General features: G+C 45.0%; 1 protein-coding gene across 2 annotated transcripts in view; it reads right to left on the reverse strand.

Moving 5' to 3' along the window:
* Nucleotides 1-214: 214 nt before the first annotated feature.
* Nucleotides 215-21,949, reverse strand: part of GRK3 (G protein-coupled receptor kinase 3) — a 173,818-nt gene continuing 152,083 nt past the window's right edge. For both annotated transcript variants that reach the window (XM_072952833.1, XM_072952832.1), the window contains 8 exons: nucleotides 15,868-15,934; nucleotides 15,306-15,406; nucleotides 13,579-13,645; nucleotides 12,756-12,851; nucleotides 9,206-9,368; nucleotides 6,637-6,773; nucleotides 4,121-4,234; nucleotides 215-2,858 (listed from right to left, as the gene is read on the reverse strand). In XM_072952833.1, coding sequence (XP_072808934.1) covers nucleotides 2,697-2,858; nucleotides 4,121-4,234; nucleotides 6,637-6,773; nucleotides 9,206-9,368; nucleotides 12,756-12,851; nucleotides 13,579-13,645; nucleotides 15,306-15,406; nucleotides 15,868-15,934 — 907 coding nt within the window. In that variant the 3' untranslated portion in view covers nucleotides 215-2,696. The remainder of the gene's footprint in view (nucleotides 2,859-4,120; nucleotides 4,235-6,636; nucleotides 6,774-9,205; nucleotides 9,369-12,755; nucleotides 12,852-13,578; nucleotides 13,646-15,305; nucleotides 15,407-15,867; nucleotides 15,935-21,949) is intronic.

Raw genomic sequence — 21,949 nt, forward strand, 5'->3', positions numbered from 1 at the left:
AGTTCCCAGAAGTTTTCAATTTATTCCATAGATGCTGTAGAGCAGCTTAAAGTCATCGATTATTTTTAGGCTTTGGTTTCATGATTCCTTTGAAATATGAAATCAAGACTTACTATTACCATGATTTTATAAAACACATGAACTTTGATGATCTTCTGTGACAATATTAAACTAGCCCGACCAGACAGATATAAAATAATAAGAACACTTGTGCTCAATTTTGTCCTTTTTAATAGTCCAGATGTAGGTGGGGTCAAACACCTAGGAATGATGCAACACTCTTAAAACCTAAAACAGCCACTTATACCAAGACTTTTAAACCGACTGACATCTTTGGCCAGGTGGGCAGCAGGTACAGGCCCAGAAAGGTCCCAGAATTGTCTTCTGTCTGGCAGCAGAAGGGCTGCAGACACGAGCTCAGCTGGAACACTGGCCTCTCCTGGGCCGCCTAACCAGACCCCAACACACCTGGATACCCCCCTAAAAAGCCGCCTGTCCTAACCTCACAGAGTACATTTAATAAATTACAACCACGTTGATGCATTTCTCAACCATGAAGTTATCCATCAAACTCAAGATGGGGGAGAGCAAAACTTTACTTGGAATAAATCTGAGGCAAAAGGGCTCTCAGGGTATTTCTAATTCAGTTTTCTTTTCCAAAGGGAAGATAACCTTAATGTTCTACTCCAGAGCATAAATGATACTTTGCAAAGAGATGCGAATCAGCGTAGCTGATTCCGTACGGGTGGAATGGGGGGACGCCAAGCTCAGACCCGGAAGGAGTCCGTGCACCTTCTGCACATGAGGCTAATGCTCTAGTCTGTCCAGCAGAGGCAGAGGCTCCGTGATTTCTAAACTGTGATTACCCATCTCTGAACTGAAAGTACTAAGCACACATGACCTTGAGACAGAGCCCTTGACCACAGGAGTGACAGCTACAGTCGACTGTGCCAGGGAAGACACTCACACTTCAGGAAGAACAACTGCTTTTCTGTCTCTGGTGGATTTGTGATATTTAACATTTTTTTCAGAAAAACAGAATTTGAATACCGTGCTTCCCTTTTAAATCGAGGGATTCCACGTAAGTAGTACCCCCGCCCCTCCTGCACTGGAAACAGCACATAGTGGAACACATATGTGAAACCCCAACTAGTGGCTGAGACAAATTGTAAACCTCCAAATTTCTTTTCCAAATTAATTCCTACGAAATAAAAGGCTCTTTCAGTAATTATCTTCCAGACTCTCAAAACATCATTTCATTAAAAAGGACTTAACTTTCCCAGTGAAAGAGGCACACGAATGTCAACACAAACATTTGGAACCACCAAAAATATCGAGGACAGGATGCAGATAATTAGGATGTCAAGTTATTTATATTGTTAGTAGTTGACTTAGAAACATACAATTCAATTGCACTAAGAATAGGACAAATAAGTGGATTTTAAAAATTACCGTTACTATTTTTAGTCTGACGACACGGAGGATTCTGCTGGGAAACACATTGGTTCTGACAACCCAGCACTTATTTGGGGCCTGAAACAAATCACGGGGAGCGGGGGCCACTGGGATTAGGGAAACGGCCTTTATGCTGTGACACTGTCAGAATGAGTCACCCAGTGCAAAGAATTATTCACTAACGACAGCTGACCACCACCACAGGTCAAGATACACAGTTAACCCATTTTGACACATTCGTTCTTTTCTTCTTTTTTCAATAGAATTCATTTTAAATTATACTAAAATGTAAAACAGAGTTTCCTTCCTTAATACATCCACGACTGAGATGCTTCCTGAGGTCAGGCAGAGGGAACCAGAGTTGCTGGGTCCCACAACTGCTTCCTGTCCAAACCCAAGACCGGCTCAACCACCCCCCTCCCAAAGCGTTCCTGGGCACCCAGACACGAGAAAGTGCTGATTACTGGAAGGTTTTTGAAAATCGCTATTGCCTTGAAATGCACAACACCAAATCTGCTGGAAACCTTCCCAACCATCTACTGTCCGACACCTTCGATGCTGAGCGACTTCTGTGCCCTCGGAGGACCCGCTGCCTCGGTTCCCAGCTGCCGAAGCTCCCTGTTGGGGACTGGCCTGTACCTATGGAGGCAGCACACACAGTGGGGGCCCAGGTGCGACCCTTTTGGAAAATCTCTGCAGCTTTCAATGCCTGGGCAATGAGAGGCCAGGTCTGAAGTACACAGAAGATGCACCCGGTGATCTGCCACCCCTGCCCCGTGGCCTGGAGCAAAGACGTCTAAAGCCAGCAGTGGCTGCTTGTGGACCAAAAATGGCAACGCGGGGGCAATCTATTACCCAACTTGGCAGACGGTCACATCCTCTTTTGGCAAGTCTGAGATACGTTTTGTGTCAGACGTTAAAAAATGAAGTGGTCAGTAGGAACCACCTCAAGTTCTAGGTTCACCTACAACCAAAAGGATGTGTGGCAAAGAAAGAGCTTCCATTTCTTCAGTAGTTTTGAGGGCGGACAGATGCGATGGAGGCAGGTGGCCCCCAGAAGGGGAGGGAGGCGACCCCGAGACTGGGGGTAGTCACCCCTCCTCGCAGAAGCATCTCGGAGTCCTGGGGGCCCCTGAGCCACGGAGAATCCTGTGGGTGAGAGCATCGACCTCCTCCTTGCACCTCTCCCCAAGGCTGAGCAGCCCGGTGTGGACTTTCCGGGACTGTCCCGGTCCAGGCTGTCAGAGGCCATTGCTGTTCCTGTGGCAGAGGGGCGGCTTCCAGAGCTCCACAACGGCGGACCGAGACTTGTTGAGGAACTTGGGGGCTCGGCGTAACAGCCGCTGGGCCTCCGTGAACGTCTCCGTCAGCTCCTTCTTCCACTGCACGAACTCTGGGTCACTCTGGATGAAAACACACAGGGAAGAGGGGTTGGGACAGTGTCACCTGCTTTGCCCACAGACGTGGATGCCTCTGGCAAGTCCCAATGTCCTCAGAATCCCCCACTTCAACCCACAACCCCTGAGAAATCACAGCCTGCATCCCTCCCTGCAGTGGGATAACTGGGGGACACAAGAGGACTTCCTCCAGGGTCCCCTTGCCCAGAGAAGGGACAGGCAGCACCACGCCCTTCAGAGAAGTCTCGTGTAATCCTCCAGGAGAGTCACCGCTTCTCCTGTGTTGAGAGATTACCTATGATTTCTGATGTCTAAGACAACTCGGAGTCCATAAAATAATATACGAGGAGGAGTTCTGACAAATTTAAAAAGCACTTTTGCGTGTGCAATGAAGCCATGAAGTAATTAAACATATTTTTTCTATCAACTATTGGTTTAGCTCTCTAAATATGCTCTTTACACACACACACACACACACACACACACACACAGTACCCCAGTAGAAAAGTGTAGAAATCATGAAGTAATTAAACACATTTTTGTCTTATAACAATAATATAATGAAAAACAATATGAAAAGGAATATATCTGTGTAACTGAATCACTATGCTGTACACCAGAAATTAACACCTTGTAAACCGACTATACTTCAAAAAAACAAAACATATTTTTGTATCTACTACTGCTTTCTCTCTCTAAATACACTCTTTTCTCACACACAGTCCCACAGGTCCCCCTCCACCCCAACGAACCCAGAGTTCGTGCAGTGGAAGAAGGAGCTGACGGAGACGTTCACGGAGGCCCAGCGGCTGTTACGCCGAGCCCCCAAGTTCCACATCCCAGTAGAGATGTGTTCAGGAATTAAGTTTGGGACTTCATAGAACTTTGGGGACAGAATGATGGTATCTCCCCTGAGAAAAGCTACTTGGGCACCTTCTGTTTATTTAAACACACAACCCTTGACTTCAAACATGCTGAAAGATCAGCTCAGATCTGGACAACTGTGTTACAAATAAAATTCAAGGCCCCTATTGAATACTGGACCGTTTCCAGAGACGGTAATCACACGATTTCACGTCTTTCCTCCTGCCATTTTCTAATGTAAAATGTTTCTAAAATAACTATTAATTTGCCGAACACTTTGTATCTTTGAGGTTTCTTTGCTCCCTGGGCAAGTGAGAAAGTGTTTTTCAACCCGGCAGGCCTCTTCGCTACTTATGTCATTGCCCTAACTTTCCCCTCTGGAAAAAATAAAAATACGAACTCACCTCACACTGCAAGACAAATTGCTTCCCTCCTTTTATCCTCAACAAAATGCATTTTTTGTCTTTAATCTGAGTTTCTTCCACGGACAGAATCTGCTCCATTGTCAGTAAGTTTTGCTGACCGTAAAAATAAAAGATTATATGTTACCTCAGGTCATTTTATGATTTCTCAAGTTAAATGAATAAAATAACACCGAAACTATCAGCTTAGAAAAAGTAACCACAAAAATCAGCATTTTTCTTTCTTTGACGATATTCTAGAAGCGGAGGGAAATGGCTACAAAAGGAACATGTAATATTTTTGAATATTTTGAATGTTTGACAAAGATTCAAAATATAATATCCCAAAGAAAACTGCCAAGAAAGGAACGTCTCTACGAGGCAAAAAGCAAAGCCGTTCCCTCGACGCAGAACTGACGTGTGAGCGTGAATTGCACGTGCACTTTCTGCATCACACACTCTGCTAGACTCTGTCCATCCTGCTGTGAGGGGACAATGAGACACTGCAGAAAATCTACATGAGCAAGAAGCGTGTCACTGGCTTTGGACCCAGCAGCTCGGTAAACATCTGGCCATGTTAGCTTGTGAGCCGGCGCCGTTCTGATCATATTGGTATGATGTTCTAAATCCAGTTCTGAAAAGACTGTCCCACTATGTCTATAGCATTACTGCTTCAAGGGAATGCGATAGCGTCGTTGAGGACCTTACCAGCTTATGTTTTTTGGGATAAATACTCCAGGAATCCTAAATGAAAAACAACACCATCATAAACTCACGTTTTCTTTTTCCTTACTTAACTTCACAAAGCTACCCGTGCATGTTAAACATGGCTTCACCAATAGAACACTAAACACTCTTTCTAAAACCGAGATAATTTATTGCATCCGGTGTAAAACAGAAGATTTTTTTAAAACAGTTTTCAAATATCCTGAAAAGTGAGATAATTCCCTTTCAATGTGTAAAACAGTGGCTTACCAGCAGATAGCATAGTGAATGCCTAATATGCCCAGGGCCACTCATTATCTGGAAATATATATTACATAATAATGCTTGCATGAATTATAATTCAGGTGCTAGTAAATATTCTACAATGTAAAAAATACATATGTAATATTATATAAAATATAATTCTTATAATTATATGATTACATATATTTTATATAATGTTATATATATCATACATAATACTTACCAGTACCTGAGTTATAATTCAAGACCCCCAGCATCTCATTAATCATAACGCAGATTCTAGATGTATTAGTTTTTAGAAAATGACCTTCCCAGCACTAGTGATAGTGAGACGATCTTGCTTATTTGTAAGGAATGTGCTAAGAGGCAGTAGCAAACACTCATAATCCAATGGCACCTTCACCAACAAGGAATTGCAAAACACATTCCACAGTCAAATCCACAAGATGCGGGATCACAGCTTCCCCCCCCCCCGCTCTGGCCCCTGGTGAGCTGACGGTGCTGTTCCGATACACCAACCGTGTTTTTCACAGTTGGGACCGCTGTCCTGCTTACAACAACCAACCCTTCCTTTCCCAAGAGTAGAAACCCTTCCCCTGGGTTGCCACCTTCCATGGAGACGAGCTCTGGGCCCCTCACACAGCAGGTGCTTAGTAAATGCTGTCTGTCTTGCTGAGCGGGATGGTGTGGATCAGAAATCTCCTTTTTCTTGTTCATAAACATTACCTCTCTAAAGGACCTTAGAGGGCAGCTGTATCTTTGCTACTAATTGTATGAAACCTATTTAGGATTTTCCAACAAGGTAGAGACAATAGGAGGTGGGGTCAGGTGCCCTGGCCTCATTTGACTGGACCCTGACTTGGGGGTGCTGCATAATGGAGACTCGGGGCCCAGGCAGACCCTGGTCAGAACCACTCTTCACCCTCACCTGTCTATCTGTCATTGGCACCAGGCCTTCCCTCTCTAACGCCTGGTTCCCTCTTTATAAAATAAGGGTTGGACCTCAAAGGTTGCTAAACAAATTAAATGCTTATGTGTGTGTGTGTGTATGTGTGTGTGCGTGCGTGCATGCGTGCGTGTGTGTTTATAGCCCCTGGCCTGAGATAAATATGCAGAATCATACTACTGTTATAATTTGCACTTCTCCCATTTTACAGACGAGGAAACTGAGGCTCAGTCAACAGAACGTGCTCAAAGCCCCAGAGTCATGGAGCAGTGGATTTAAACACCTCTGTCAGACACCAAGTCCCAGATTTTTCTTTCTTCCTTTTTGATCTGCCCACTGCTCTCCCGCCTTCCTCGAGCCCGCCTGCCTTGACCTCACTGAACGGTACGTCCTATTTTCAGGTATTACCAAATCCTTCCTTGACTCAGAAGTTTCAAAGTGAACATCTGAACATTCAGGTCTCACGTATACCAGTTAAAATAGACACACAGGGCTTAGGGGGACCTTTAGGTACAAAACATGCCGGCAACGTGAAATCACCCCCGGGACAGTCGACACCCCAGGAAGAAGGGCTCAGGGTGGGATGGGGCTGCCGCAGACTTACTCGGGACTCTCCCTCTCCTCTCCATTCGAGTCTGTTTGGAAAGAGGTAAAAATATCGACGCTGCCACTGAGTCAGGAATGGGTTCCCCAGCTTCAGCATGTGTCCGTGAAGGATGCAGTCTCTCCCCAGGGCGTAATCTGAGGAACAGAACACAGCCACGCACTCAGCAGAGTCTGACCCAGAATGTCTGCTGCTGCTCAGAACAAACAGAATCACACATTTGTGGGGGAAGGGGGCGGAAAGCACGCTTCTATAAGGAGAACACATTACAGAAATCATTATTTTATTTTATTTTTTTTTATCATGAATTTTTTCATGGAGGTACCAGGAATTGAACCCAGGACCTCGTGCATGCTAAGCACATGCCCCACCCCTAGCTCTACCCTGCCCTCATTATTTCAGTTTTATACACGTTCCAGGACAGGTGTCTTCAGCTCACTACTGACATTATTAAATGGCTGTTTCTCAATATTCTGAGAAATTCATGATGTTCTTTTATTGCTCTGAGAGGGCAAAAGTTTGTTCGCAAACGATGTTTCCATGATGTGTAGTAAGAATTGGAGGAGAGAGAGTGATTAAACTCGAGCTATGCCCCAAAATACCTCTGCCTTTCTACAGAATTGGGGTTCTCCTTTTTGTGTTATTTAAAAAAAAAAAACCCAACAGAGAAGGGGTTTCCCTGTCCAGGTAAGCCAAAGCAACACAGGGGACAAAAACTGTTCCTTCTTCCACTTAAGGTTATAGTGATCCTTTGAATACATGGTTCTGCAGGAGAGACCAAGCTCATTCATACTCATGTTGAGTCCTGATTCCATTTTTACAGCAAAGAATTGTCTCTCAAAAAAAAAAAAAAAAAGACTGATTTTAAGTGGTTTGCTTTGCCTTCCTTGCAGGCTTTGGTGACTGTGCTAAAACCATTCATTCAGCTCAGCTCACTCACTCCTTCATTCAACTAGGAAGGAAATGAGCGCAGAGGTCCTGGGGATGTCTTCGGCATTCTGGATTCAGCAGCGAATGAGAGAGACCAAGGTCCCCACCTTCGGGGAGCTTACATTCCAAAGGGAGAGTCAGACAACAAGCAAAATAAGCAAAACCGATGTTGCATCACCTGGACACCAGCAGGAGGGGAAAAAATGAGGGAGGGAGGGACCTGGGGAGGGTCAGCGGTGAGGGGATGTGGTTCACAGAATTGCCATTTTAATGGAAAAACTGGCTGCATTTCTAAAGTCTGTTTAACAAGTAGGAGCCTCACATTTTCACTTCAGGGACCTAAGCCTAGACTGCATTGTTCTGGAAAACCAAGATCTGGTTTTACCGCCACGACTCACTTACACACGAAGATAAATTCATTGATTTGCTAGATGGTCTAACTGCAGCTCTAACTAAAAGGATACGCTTCAGACAAGGTAATTAAGACCAATTTTTTTTTCTGGGTCCAATTTGTTAATATTCTAGTAACATCATGGCTCTCCCTTGAGCAAGTTACCACGGATATGATTTTTCTATGTAAAATCTCTCGCGAACATGGTCCAAAGTGATCTCAGTGGACCCATTTCCCAAAGAACGGCTTAGAAATAGAGCCCCTTTCCCTGAGGAATGGAGATGAGCACAGTTAAAGGGCTGTCATGTTCCCCTGGTGCACTCAGTGGACTTTGAGGTAATGAGTCGTTCATCCCGGATGGAGGACCCTTTTCTTAATAGACGATAAATGCTACTGGGGAACAGTCACTAAGACCCAGGAATCCTGCCTCAGGATGCCCCCACCAGAGCAACCTGTGCACAGACTGTAACTGTTTCTGGTCATTCTTTGCTTAGAAGTAAAATGAAAAGATATCTTATCAGAATCACTGATCACTAATCATAATACATTTAAATATCCAAAATTCATAAAGCCTCAGAAAAACCAACAGTGACAATTATTTGGTGAATCCAGGAGGACTGATTTATTTAACACTTGACGTTATGCATTCCACTTTGGAAATCCTAATGGGGGACTCAAATCTTATAAGTAAAAATATGGTTTGACGACTCTTTAATGCTGTTTATCATATAAATACATTTGTATACATTTACATCTCTTGACAAGTAATAAATAATCTAAGGTCCTCACCATACCATGTGGGGCACAGTGAAAAATGAAAACGCAGCCTCCTTGTTAAAAAATTATTTAAAATGTCAAGATGGTGAAAGCAAAGCATTAACCTGAGTGGGGGGCCTTATAAGACCAAAGAGGTCATATGCCCACAAAGCCAGCCCTGTTCCTGACACTACAATACTTCATCTTCAAGGAAAAAAACTTCCAAACTGGCCCCAAACACTCCAAGAGAAGAGGGCATATTGACAAAGTACTGCCGCCCCCCTTTACATATATTATTTATATGTGGACTAAATTAAAGACTTGGACACACGATACCAAACTTTCCTGAGTCCAAAAAAACAAAAACAATTTATGGCATCTCCCCCACTTCTACTGGAAAGTACTTGACGACCCAGATGCTCTTTCAGCTTTACAAGAAATGTTGAAAATTCATTGCATTAGAAGCACCTTGAGATGCACTAGCTATTTTACCTTCTTCGTGGCCAAGTTGCTTATTTTTAGCTCTCTTCCTGGCCTCGATTTTATCTGTGTCTGCATTTACTGCTTCGTAAACTGTTTCCGCCACTTCCTGCTGCCAGCGTTCAGAGATCACCAGGGGGAAGTTCTTGTACAGTTCTTGGTCGCAGTCGAGAAGCTGATCATTTCAAGAGATCAAGATATTTACGGTTTAACATGCTTACAAAGGCAACAGATTCAAAAGTGCCCTCACCGTAGGGAGGATGGTAACTAGATGACAGCCTGTAACCATAAAGAGATGATTCGTTAAGCTGTCGGAAACCCCCACCGATGACAGTCAAGTGACCAGGACCCACACAGGGTGGTGACTGACAAGTGCTTCCCCTGCAGCCCCGGATCAGTGGGATTCAGCCCAGTCTTCTCCAGCATCTTCTTGACATTTTTGTTTATTTGTTTGTTTTGGGAGGGGAGGTAATTAGGTTTACTTATTTATCTTTAGAGGAGGTACTGGGGATTGAACCCAGGACCCTGTGCACACTAAGCATGTGCTTTACCACTGAGCTATAGGCCTCCCTCTTCGTGACATTTTCCCAATGAAAACGTAACATACATAGGGATTTGCTTAAAGTACTACAAGATTCCGACAACACAATAAAATTTCCACGATGATGAAGATATCATATTTATAAAAACAGGAAAACAGATTCCTGTGGTTTTCAATTCAAGGACAAGGGAGAACCCAGGAGGGCTTTCTGACCGCCCTCTACTCATCTGGAAAGTGAGAAAAGAAAGGCAACTTGGCTGGGTTTACCATCCATCCCGGGAACCTCCCAGCTAATCCAAGTTGAACAGTATGTTCATACAGCTGAAGATGCACAGAGAGTTAAGCAACTTGGCCTTTCTGAGGTGCTGTAACAAAAATTAGACTGATGACTGCGTTTCTCTTCTCAATTATGTCTCAAAATCCTTTTTAGAATAACTTATTTTTATTAAAAAAATCTTTTTTGGAGGGAGGTAATTCGGTTTTTATTTATGTATTTATTTTTTAATGGAGGTACTGGGGACTGAACCCAGGACCTTGTGCCTGCTAGGCACGCGCTCTACCACTCAGCTACACCCTCCTCCACTGACCCAAAATTCTTCATTCTTCTGCTAAGCGAGGCTGCACTCTGGAGTGAGCTAGGAAAGTGGTTTTCTGCATCTGAGCTACAGTTCTGTGGCAGAAAGACCCGCGATCCTACTGATGGAAAGGAATAGGCTTGTCTCTAGAAAGTGCGGCTCTCTTTGGAAGCTTGACTTGCTCACTCCCTTCCCTGAGAGGTAAGTACAGGAGAGAGATTATTACAGGCAAGTTATTTAGAAGGAGAAGGGAGAAAGGGCTTGGGTGGGGCGCTGGCCCCCAGGCCCTGAGGGTATCAATCAAACGACGGAGGGACCCACAGTTGGGGCGCCCTGCATCCACTCTTCCCGACCTATTGTCCTAATGTGTTGATTCTGAGATCAAAATTTGTACAGCTTTTGCTTTTCTTTTCTTTTTTTTTTTTTTCAGACACCCAAACCAAACCCAGTGCTGAAACCTTTGGTTGTTCTGAGTGTGAACACCCGTGTGTTTGTGTGTGTGTGTGTGTGTGTGTGTATAAGGGGTGGGGAGGGGTAGAGCACTGATGCTGGAAGAGCGCCCTGTGGTAGGGGGCACTGGGACAGAGTCTAGACAGTTCGGCAAAAGTAAAACCACCCTCCTTTCCTAAGCAGCTGCTCTGAAACGGCCAACTCTGCTTTACAAGCAAACTGTTCCACCTCCTGTCAGGTCAGAAAACCTTGGTCTTTATGACTCAGCTTACGTGAAAAATGAATGAAACAGAGCTCTACATGAAGTGAGACTTTTTTTTTTTTTAAAGAACAATGAATTCTTTGGGCGGCTTTTTTAGACACAAAGCCTGCTCCTTCTCACCTCTTGCTCAGGAGGAACCAGACCCACCATGACAGAAGCTCGGAGCAGATACGGGGGGTCCACCCTCAGAGAAGCCCGGCATGAACCCGCTCCCTTTGCAGGTGAGAAACCAGAGCTCACAAGGTTCCCGAAACGGCCCCAATTCAATCAGCTGATAGATGCCAATCCGAGCCCCATCTGTCTGACACCAAAGCCCAGATTACAGCTGACAAAATTTAAACTCCGAGAATTGTTTCTGACCACCAAACATTTCATGGGCTCCACATGGCACTCATTTTATTTGTAGTGCCCTTTGATGGAGAGAAGTTTGTTGGATGACAAAATTCTATGGGGACCACAGTGACCCTTTATGTTAACTGTAAAGGGGCGATTCCCAGAGCACTGCTGTCAGGTGGTACACCCCAACAAGGGACAAGGGACTTGTCTGTCCAGGCCACAGAAGATGCCCAGCGGTGGTCACACTGCGGTCCCTAGGGGATCCATGGCTGAAATCATGGAAGCAGCCTGGGTCCTATCCACCGGGCGTGACCTAACATCCTTGCTGTCCCAAGAAGCTGGTCCTGCAAGCATCCTGGTCACCTTGACAGCTGAGACCCTCCTTCCCTGACACCTTGGTTGTAACCCATGGCCACTCCCTCCCCGGTTCCTGGTGGTACCTGGCCTTCCCAGGCGGCTCTCAGCAGCTGCTCCCTTCCCGACAATGCTCACAGCCTCCTCCAGTCCTGCACCCATCATTTCTGCCCCCTCATCCCATGTGCTCCCAGCCTGTGGGTCTCCAGATACAGCTGAGAAGACACTGGGAGCCTCTCAGAGGGAGTGGGGAGACCCTGGGGGAAACTGGGAAAGTGGGGGCAGCAGAACTTGACATGTAGTGACAGATTTTGACTTAACATCCACAAGAGGATGACTTTCTGCCGTGACTCACCCTCTCTAATTACACCCTGTCTCCTTGGAAAATAATGATAGGAACAAACGTTTGAGAAATGCAGAGGATTCGATGCATTAAAAAAATAGTGATTATTTCACTTTTGATTGACAGAGGCACAATGATTCACACCATTTGCTCTTTTCATCCTAACACTGAGAGATCAGGATGTTTGGGAGAATTAAGGCTGGCTCTTTGGGCCCGAGGCAAAGTCCATGTGCCATCACACGAGTGTTTTCCCTGTTTCATAAGTTTTATATCACCAGTCTTTCCCAACCAAAACAACAAGGCCCTACTGCACAGCACAGGGAGCTATATTCAGTATCGTGTAACAGCCTATGGTGAAAAAGAATATGAAAAAGAATATATACATGTGTAACTGAATCACTATGCTGTACACCAGAAACTAACACAACATCGTAAATCAACTATACTCCAATTAAAAAATTTTTTTCCCCAAATCAATAAAAATGTGACCGTTCTGCAGTTTATCAAACACAAAGTGATTAGTCCAAAGAAAGCTTTCGCAGTTTCTAGCTCAGGTCCTTGATCGCTTCTACTTTCTTCAAGTGTGTGGATGTGCGTTTGTAAGTTACAGTCCACAAACAGGCCAGTACTAATCAGAGAGTCTGATTTCCAATAAAATAACCTCTGAAGTAAGAACCTGAAAGCAAGCGTGGCAGGTGTACCTTGATGCCTTTGGTATCCTCTTCATCAAACGAACCGATGTCAAAGGCGTCGGCTGCATTGACCTCCCCCCGGGGAGGAATCAAGGGTGGAGGGTACTGGAAGAGCAATGGAAATAGGGTTCAGTTACCAGATGACTTACGGCCTTGCCCCCACCTACTACACTATACAGAGACCACAGTGTGAGACACCAACGTGCCAGGGTCCAGGCAGCGCTCACACAAGCGCATATAAATCACAGGACATAGTTCACAATGCCCTCGAGGGAGATGCAGCCCTCTGTTTCAGCGGCTACAGCCTGAGCCTGCAGTGGGGCCTAAACCCACAAATGCCCCAAGGCTGATGCTGGCTGAACCAGAACCCAAACTCCAGTTCTCACTGGGCAGGACCAGTAGAGCATCATTCCTCGACAGTGGGAGTTCATGCAAAGACGAGTCCAAAGCTGATCATCAACATTGAGAAAAAAAACCCAAAAACTTGAATTTGGGGTGTCTTACTGTATCAACAAGAATACTTAAGAAAGTAGCTCAAAATAAGCAAAAGTAATTGTGCTGCTCTCTGATCATGCTGATTCTTAAAGTAGGGGGTGCTGGGCTAGAGAGTGTCTGTAAGTGTATGACAAATCTTTCTTGCACATTTTTACATATAAATGAAGAGGGGGAAGCTGCCCCAAAGGGAATGAGCCACCAGGACCGAAGGGGAGTAAGTGCTGTGGAGGGAGCGCTGGGGCGGGACCCTGGGGACAGAGCCAGGCAGCAGGGAGGCAGACTGAGAGCACAGCGGGGGTGGCGCCGGCGGAGGGGGTCCCCCCCACCCCCTGAGTACCTTCTGCAGGTATACGTGCTGCCAGTCGACGCCCCTGAAGAAGCCGTGCTCTTTCAGCTCCTGTGCGCTGCGGGAGAGAGGGAGTCACAACAGCAGAAAGCACGCATTTGGAAATCTAAGAATGTTTTTTGCAAGAACTATCTCCGATTAAAGGACACACAGGAACGATTATTTCCAGCTCGTTAAGAAAGCAAGTAAAAGATGCCCCTTTCGAAGCAACCCAGGAAACACTGTGATGTTTGGAAATACTGCACATGGAGCCTAGGAATCTTATCCCCTATGGCAATTTACTGGGGAGGTTTATCCCGGTCTAAGATAACCTAGGAGCTTTCACAGTTCTGTCTACATCTGATCTGTAACTGTGGGCACAAATTTGACTGAGTTAACTTCGAGATCTACACGTCAAAGAGGTTTACAGCAAATGTCTACGAGTCATGACAGGTAAGATGACAGGAACACAAAGCATCAAGCATTTATTTTGAAGCAAAACTAGAAATCTCATAGAACAGTGCATGGCAAACCCCTTCATTAATTGAGAAGACAGTTTTTCCCAAAGATCACTGTGAAAGTTCAGTGCGTGCGGAGCAGAAGAAGTTGTATACTCCGAGGAAAGCCTGCGTCAGGGACAAGTAAGTTCCCAGCGCCCCACACCAGTGCTTCCCTCCTGCCCTGGCCCGGGTCCTCCTCCTGTCCACGGTCGACGTCTCACAGTCCCCAGGTTGGTTCTCAGTGCTTTTCCTCTACAGTCGCTCCTGGGTGATCCCATTCTGCCGGGCTTTTAAGCACCCAGTGCTGGCAGACGACTCCCAAATCTGTCTCGCAATCACTGACCCTCATCCCACACGCCAGAAGGCCCTTAGATGAGGTCACAAGGTCTAAAGCAGAACTCGGGACTGTCTCTCCCACACTTTGCTGTCTCAGGCCAACAGCCAGTCATCCCCAATTCCTCACTTCCCCAAAATCACTAAAATTACTGTAAAGAGAGTGACAGGGGCCCATCAGCAAAAAAGATGGGAGCGGATGGAGGAGCAGTCACTGAAGCAGTGGGAGAACTATGGCCCTGGGGCCTGAGATGCTAAGCTCCAGGCTCATCACAGTGTGTGTGTGTGTGTGTGTGTGTGTGTGCGTGCGTGCGTGTGTGTCTGTGTGTGGCGGGGTGAGACAGGCTGAAGACAGAATGTTCACTGGAACTCCAAACAAGGAATCCTGCCCCACCACATGCCCTATATACATACAACATACGTTAAAAGTTGTATATATGCAAAGCAAGCCTGGGAACAGGGAGAAACAGGAGAAGGGTCTGTCTTAAGTCCTTCTCCATAAGCTTTCCAAGTATTGCTGTTTGGGTCCCGCCCCCCAAAGTGAGGGGTGACAGACAGAAAGCATGTTTAAGATAGCAGTCAGTCAGTTACACGTGGGAGGAAATAAGTGAGCACCAGATCAGAATGTTCAACTGCCATAATCACAAAGATAATCATTACTGATATGTAACCAAACGAACTATGAAATATCAGAATTCCTCTCTATCATCTAGCTGATTCGACTTTTTAAGTCCAAAAGGTAGTGACCCCTTTAGTTGTTAATTACACATGGGACAACAGACACAGTTCCCATGTGGTCCCCCTACCCCCACCTCCTCAAATTGAAACGGAAGACTCTTGCTAAGATTGAAAGTTGCTGCTCTGCTTTCTGGGCAAAGATGCTGAAAGGCAGAAGCAACGGCCTACCCGCCTCCGTGGCAGCCGAGTCGCTTAGTAACGTCTCGCTGGAGCAAGCCTTCCAGAAGGGACTTCAGTTCGGGGGAGAAGGTGTCTGGAAGTTCAACATTCTAAGGGGGGAGGGAGGCAGAGAACACAATTTCAAAAATGCATTCATGGAAACCGTGCCCTCACATCCAACCAGAATTAAAGGCCGTTTCTTGGATAAGCAGTGTTAAAAAAAAAATAAAACAGAACAAAACTGTAGATTCAGACCAATGAACATTTATTCTAAAGAAACATGGACCTGTTACAAATCATTTTTAAGGTCAATCAACCGGCTGGGGCCAGAAGAATCAGAAGGTAGCCTCGTTCTTACACAGCCCAGCACATTTTTCCTTTCATTTGATTTCTTTCATTTTGTTCTTGATTTTCTAAACTTTTCTCTTACCGATTGCTAGCACATCCTGGTATCTGCCTTGGCATCAGTCTCCGTTATTTTAAGGAAGCATTTTTTTTTAAAAAAACACTGGTGGTAATGAAATGAAACATGAAAATTATAAAGCAAATAAAAAACAGTTTTTAACCTTACCATGGTGAGTGTCATTCGGTCTATCTCATGCTTATCTTTGGTTTTATGTTGTCTGAAAGGGCTGTGACTGTAGAAATAAAGAAAATTCTATGACTGTATGGTATCAGGTAACTTCACAAATCTTGTCAACTAGTATTACAGTTCTGTCACTGCTCATTCAAAACTGTAGAAATAAAAAAGCCATAAACATGTATCATTTCCAGAGAAAAAGGCATGATCAGACTGGCGGTCAGATTTATTAGGTCCTGAAAGAGCAAGGCTTATGTTTATGTGAACTGCCTGATCCTTTGAATAAAACCACAGAACCAAAACATACTTTTGCAGATATATTTCAAGTGGTCATTTAAACTATCATTTGGGGAAAAAAAATTAGCCAACAGGTACTTATGAAAATGAGTCATGTATATCACATTGGTCATATTAGTGTTTGAAATAGTAGTAACTTTCGTACCTTTTTTTTTTTTTAAAGAAAAATAGATGTGAGTCCCTCAAACAACCCAAACAACTGCAGTCAAACCAAAACATGACCAAGAAGAGCACTGGGTTCCGCAGAATCCAGTAATTTTAAGCAATACATTCCTTTGAGGGTAAGAGATATAAACTAACCCTGTGCTCCCAGAGCCCCCAGAGTTCTGAGAACCGCTTACTCATGTTTTACTCACTAAGAGCCCCTGGCTTATGAGTCAGAAACCCCGAGTTCATGTTGGGACTTGGCTGTTTGCTGACTGTGAGCCAGTCATGTAAACCTTCCGTATCAGTTTCTTCATCGGTAAGTGGCATAACACCGCGCACGTCACCGACAGGGTGACAGCAACAACCAGATCGGCGGACATGCGAGTAGCCAACGACAGCATACGGTGGGCGTCTGATGTAGCTTAGCGAGATTAACAAAGGCTTCTAACTCACTAAATGAATGCCTGCTTGATGAACTATGTAAAGAAATTATTCTTACACCCTTGACTATGCTTTTAAAGCTCTGAAGAAGCTGGCCTTTAAAGGAAATCTTAACATTAAAAGAGACTAGGAAACATGCAAATTAGAAAGCCATGGCCCTTATTTATTTGAAAATTAAAGAAGGGATATATATGACAGTTATCTGATAGTGAGACATGCCTGTAAAATGACTAATCCTATAGATTTATAATGTATTATGTATTACAATACATTACTAGATAATATATTACATAATTATATAATAATCATAGTATAACATTTATAATTATAGTGTGATAAACTTATAATATATATTATTATATGTAATATATTTTATATTTGAATATATTATATGTCATTATATATTATATATTTAACATATATATTTATTATAAGAGATATGCAAAGTAATCTGAGGCAAGATATTATATAAAATAGTGTCCAGTTAACTGTATAAAATGGATTAGGATGCTGAACACATAAACCAGTGTGATTTAGGGGGAAAAAACCCTAAAATTGCACCTACCCTTGCAGCTGCTGCTGAATTAGTTAAACCATGCACCGAATCACCTCTTGAAGAGATCATTCCACTTCAGAGTATTTATTATGGAAATATTTCAGTTTCCACTTTGTACAAGAGAGGGCACTCTAGTGCTTGCTTTCTCTCTCATGTCATGAAAAACAGTCATTTCCATCTCTTGACAGCATTCACATGGAAAAATAATCTAAACCAGGTGAATTAGTACCGAGCAAACAGACACTGATCTTTAAAAGAGATTCTGATTGGAAATATTATTTCCATCCTAATTGTTTCTTAGAAGGAAATGTAAAATGAATACATTGAAAAAAGCCAGTAGGATAGAACACCAAACAATACCGGTTATTTATATTATAGTTTTTAAAAACTTGACCTGTACCATTCTTTTATGCAAAATACACAGGGATATTAACACACTCATGGTTCATGAGAAAAGGAAAAAAGGTTTATCTTACTAGAACTTCAGGCTCTCCGCATGACATAGCTGTTTCAACCCGACAGGGCTCCCTAACGTCTAAAAGGGGATTGTGTGAAGGTCTCCTGTGTTTCGGCAGATCCATCCGATCTGGCTCCTGTGTGCAAAGCCGGAGGACCGGTTCCTGTCCTGAACCCCGTGTGCCTGCCTGCGTCTGATGCCGGAAGCCAAGCCCTGTCGCCCTGACACTCGAAGAGAAGGACTCCTGTGTTCTGACAGAAATGCTCTGTGCTAAATTTAAAAACTCTTTCATGAGACCAGAGGGAGGGCTTCTGCAAGGGGACTGGAGTTAAAGTTAGTGGTGCCAAAAACATTCCCAGCACATGGGCCCTATCTGTCACTACAAATCCCATTTTATAAATAGAGCTCTGCCGTGTCCGACTCAGTAAGAAAACAGTCGGAAATGCTTCTCGGCTCTTCAGTTCCGTGCCGCAGTGTTTGGTCTTTCAAGTGCAAGTCCCGTTGCGCATCTGTTTCCAATGTATTCTTGATTGTTCTTTGTGAACCGAACCAAAGATTCTGTTTCTATTTTGGAAAATGTTAAAGAAAACCTCCGATAGTAATGATCTCCACTCGGAGGGAGGCACGTGGTGCTCACAGAGCTGTGTGATCACAGCTGCTCCCTGATGCAGCCGCTTTAAATAGGAGACGGTAACGGGCCTGTCAACAGCCCGCAATGCGGGCCAAGCCCTCCTCACGGCACAAGCAGCGCTCTGGCTGCGCTGGGAGACGTGTGCAGTGGTCAGATGCGGCTTCTGAATGGCAGAGGGAGTGGGAGGGCTGCAAATTCCCCCCAGACGAGTTGGGAAATCGCTCAAGACATGATAAACACAAACATACACATACACACACATACAGGGAAACACAAACACACACATACAGAGGAGATATATTCACAGCGGAACGACTTCAAAAACAACACATTTATAAATACAAGTGATTCAAAACTCTTACGTCAAAAATTAATTTCAGAATACCAAAAAGATTGCATGTTACATCAAATGTGAGTTTTGAACCTAAGCCAATAGCTGCCAAGATGTTTATAAACGTTCCTTTTTTCCCCACGGGAACAAACTCAGTCACCACGGACAGAGCTCAGTTCTGCCCAGACCACCTTCCGGGTTCTCTCCCTGTGTCCAGCAATCAATGGTGACAAGTTTAAGATCAAGGCTACTGTCACATCAGTTCTTTTCTTTAAGAGATATCTGAAATCTAGACTGAGGACCGTGACAGCAATTCCATGCGCTGCAACACGGACACATCTTTGTGCAGAGGCTTTCTGGTACCCGACAGCCACGTGAAGTGGAAGCCGTGACTGGCGCCCAAACGCATGGGCTCTGAGTGGCTCAGTCCATCACCGAGCCCAGGGATGCAAACACGTTCTCAGCCTTGACAGCTTGCTTGCATCCAGATTCCCGTCCCCCACGCCCTTCGAGGGCATCGTGGCAGAACCGGGGGTGCTGCACTGTTTCAGCTGAAGCGCTGGGACGTATGAGTCAGTGCAAGAAGTATCTGACCTTAGAAAACAGAAGCAAAAAAACACCACTGGTGACCACTGGTCACCCTCACTGTGTGGATGTGGGGAGGAGAGGAAGAGACTCACTCTGGAGTACCTTCTCATCTTCAGCTGGGGGATGCTTTGCTGGGGTGGCTGGTCTGTGACAACCAAAAATGCCCCGGGGCATTGCTCCTGGGGTGGACTGAGGGCCAGTGCTGGGGACTGGCTGGCGCAGAGTCTGCTTTGTTCCACGGGGACTGGCATTGTGGTCGCCTGTGACAGCGCCAGGATGCCCAGGGGACAGGCTGCCCCCACAGCTGGCCCCCAGGAGACCCCGCAGGCCATGCTCTTCCCCTCACCCCTATCACTGGTCTCAGTTTCCAGGCCCCTTGTGTCCGGAGAAAGACGGCTGCTCAGGCTCCCTTCTATACCAGTGTGTGGACATGGAACAGGAGGCTTCTGTACATGTTTTGAGCTTCCCCACACGTCACTTTCTCGTCCCCTCATTTAAGCTGAGGGGACAGAGGCTCCATCTCCTGCAGATCTCACCACGGGGCTTTGCTCCCAAAGGGCCCTCGAAAAGCATCAGCGTATCATGAACGACTGACACTTGATACTCATTGATATGGGTGATGATATCACCCTCCTCTCAATTACCTTGAATCTAAACACCTATCCTTCAATAGCCAAGCATCCACTGGAAGAACAAAACCCCAAAAAACGCAGTGTTCCGGACTCGAAGAACCGTATCGTTAAGTCGTCTGCCTCCAGCGCTCCCTGCCTGGGCCTGGTCCTTCCACGCACGTTCCACGCCGCTGCCAGCAGCCTCTCACTGAGGGGCCAACATTTGCTTAAAAGATTGCTTCCTTCCTCTGTCCCTCCTTTGCTTAGCAGCCTTCAGTCTCCGGGGCCTTGAGAACAAAGCCCCAGCTGCAGAGCATGGAATTCTAGTCCTCCGGGGCCCCGCCCTCATTCTTGCTACCTTGTCTCTCGCACACCCTCCCCACATGGCTGCAGCTGATGCCCCACTCACAGGTCACTGATGGGCAAAGGCCACCTGCTCTGTGCTGTCCCCTCCCTGTAGTTTGTTCCTGCTCCAGGTCTTCAGACTGCCATCCTGTCTCCAAAAGAACACTTCACAGACTATTCCTGCTGAAGTCAGCCCTACTCTCCCAAATTAGAACTGGTCATCGCATTTCTGTGCTCCCTAGCACCCAGCCCACCCAGCCCTTGATCCTGTGTGTGGACCTATCTACTCCCCTGCCAGCTCCTCAAGGGCTGTACGTGTCTCCCTCCCTCCCTTCCTCCTCATCCTGGAGCATCAAGCAGTTTCCAGCATATTGTAGGTACTCAATAAATGCTCACCAAATCGAATTTAAATCACTTAAGTCAAAGGATAAAGAAGATATGGTATATATACACAATGGAATACTACTCAGCCATAAAAAAGAATAAAATAATGCCATTTGCAGCAACATGGATGGACCCAGAGATTGTAATTCTAAGTGAAGTAAGCCAGAAAGAGAAAGAAATATACCATATGATATCACTTATATGTGGGATTTAAAAAAAACACAAATGAACTTATTTACAAAACAGAAACAGACTCACAGACACAGAAAACAAACTTATGGTTATTAGGGAGGGAAGGTGATGGGAAGGGATAAATTGGGAGTTCAAGATTTGTAGATACTAACTACTATATATAAAAAATATAAACAACAAGTGTATACTGTATGGCACAGGGAACTATATTCACTATCTTGTAGTAACCTATAATGAAAAAGCATATGAAAACAAAAATATGTATATATATGTATGACTGAACTATTAATGCTATACACCAGAAATTGGCAAAACATTGTAAACTGACTATACTTCAACAAAAAAAACTATTTTTAAAAATCACTTAAGTCAAAAAATATTCCCCTGCTCTTCGGTTTTAGTGCTATCTCCTCTCCTGTGACTGTCTTTTGAGGGAGTGTTAGAAAGAGCGGCAGAAGATCAAACATGTCAGTGGGGAAGAGTCATCTCATCTCATCTGTTTTAGGCAAGGCTGGAAGGGGTCTTTCTATTTCAGGCTCAAGAGACAGTCGCCAGGCGGTGACAGGGAGCTGGCTATCTGAGAGACAGAACACTCCTTCACAGGGTGGCTCGAACACTGCATCAGACTCAGATCTTTTCCCTCCTGAAGATGCCTACCTGTCTGGAGCTATCCCGGTGAGAACAGCCCCTTCCATGAGATGGGCCTTCCAAGAGCTGGACCCAATACCATGGCTGCTCGAAGCACGATCACCAACTCTTTCGAGCTGAGCGCAAGCCATGATTTCTAGCTGTCACCAGTCTCATCTCCTCTTTTCCCTCCATCCCATCCCATTCTCATGACCATCCTCTGGATGCCTTCCTATCAGCCCAACCGGGGTTACATCATACAAAAAGCTCTGACAAGCCTGATCAAGGACGTCACAAAGGAATTAACTTCCGGTGCAGTACTCCCAGCTTGAGCCATGACCACGTAAGACTGACTTCGCTTTATTAGCCACACATCAGACCACTGGCATAGAGTTAATAATTAAACTGATTTTCAGATCTTTTAAAAAACAGTATTATATGTCAGATCACTCCCAGGCTATACACA

Source organism: Vicugna pacos, chromosome 32 (assembly GCF_048564905.1).
Source record: "Vicugna pacos chromosome 32, VicPac4, whole genome shotgun sequence".
NCBI lineage: Eukaryota > Metazoa > Chordata > Mammalia > Artiodactyla > Camelidae > Vicugna > Vicugna pacos.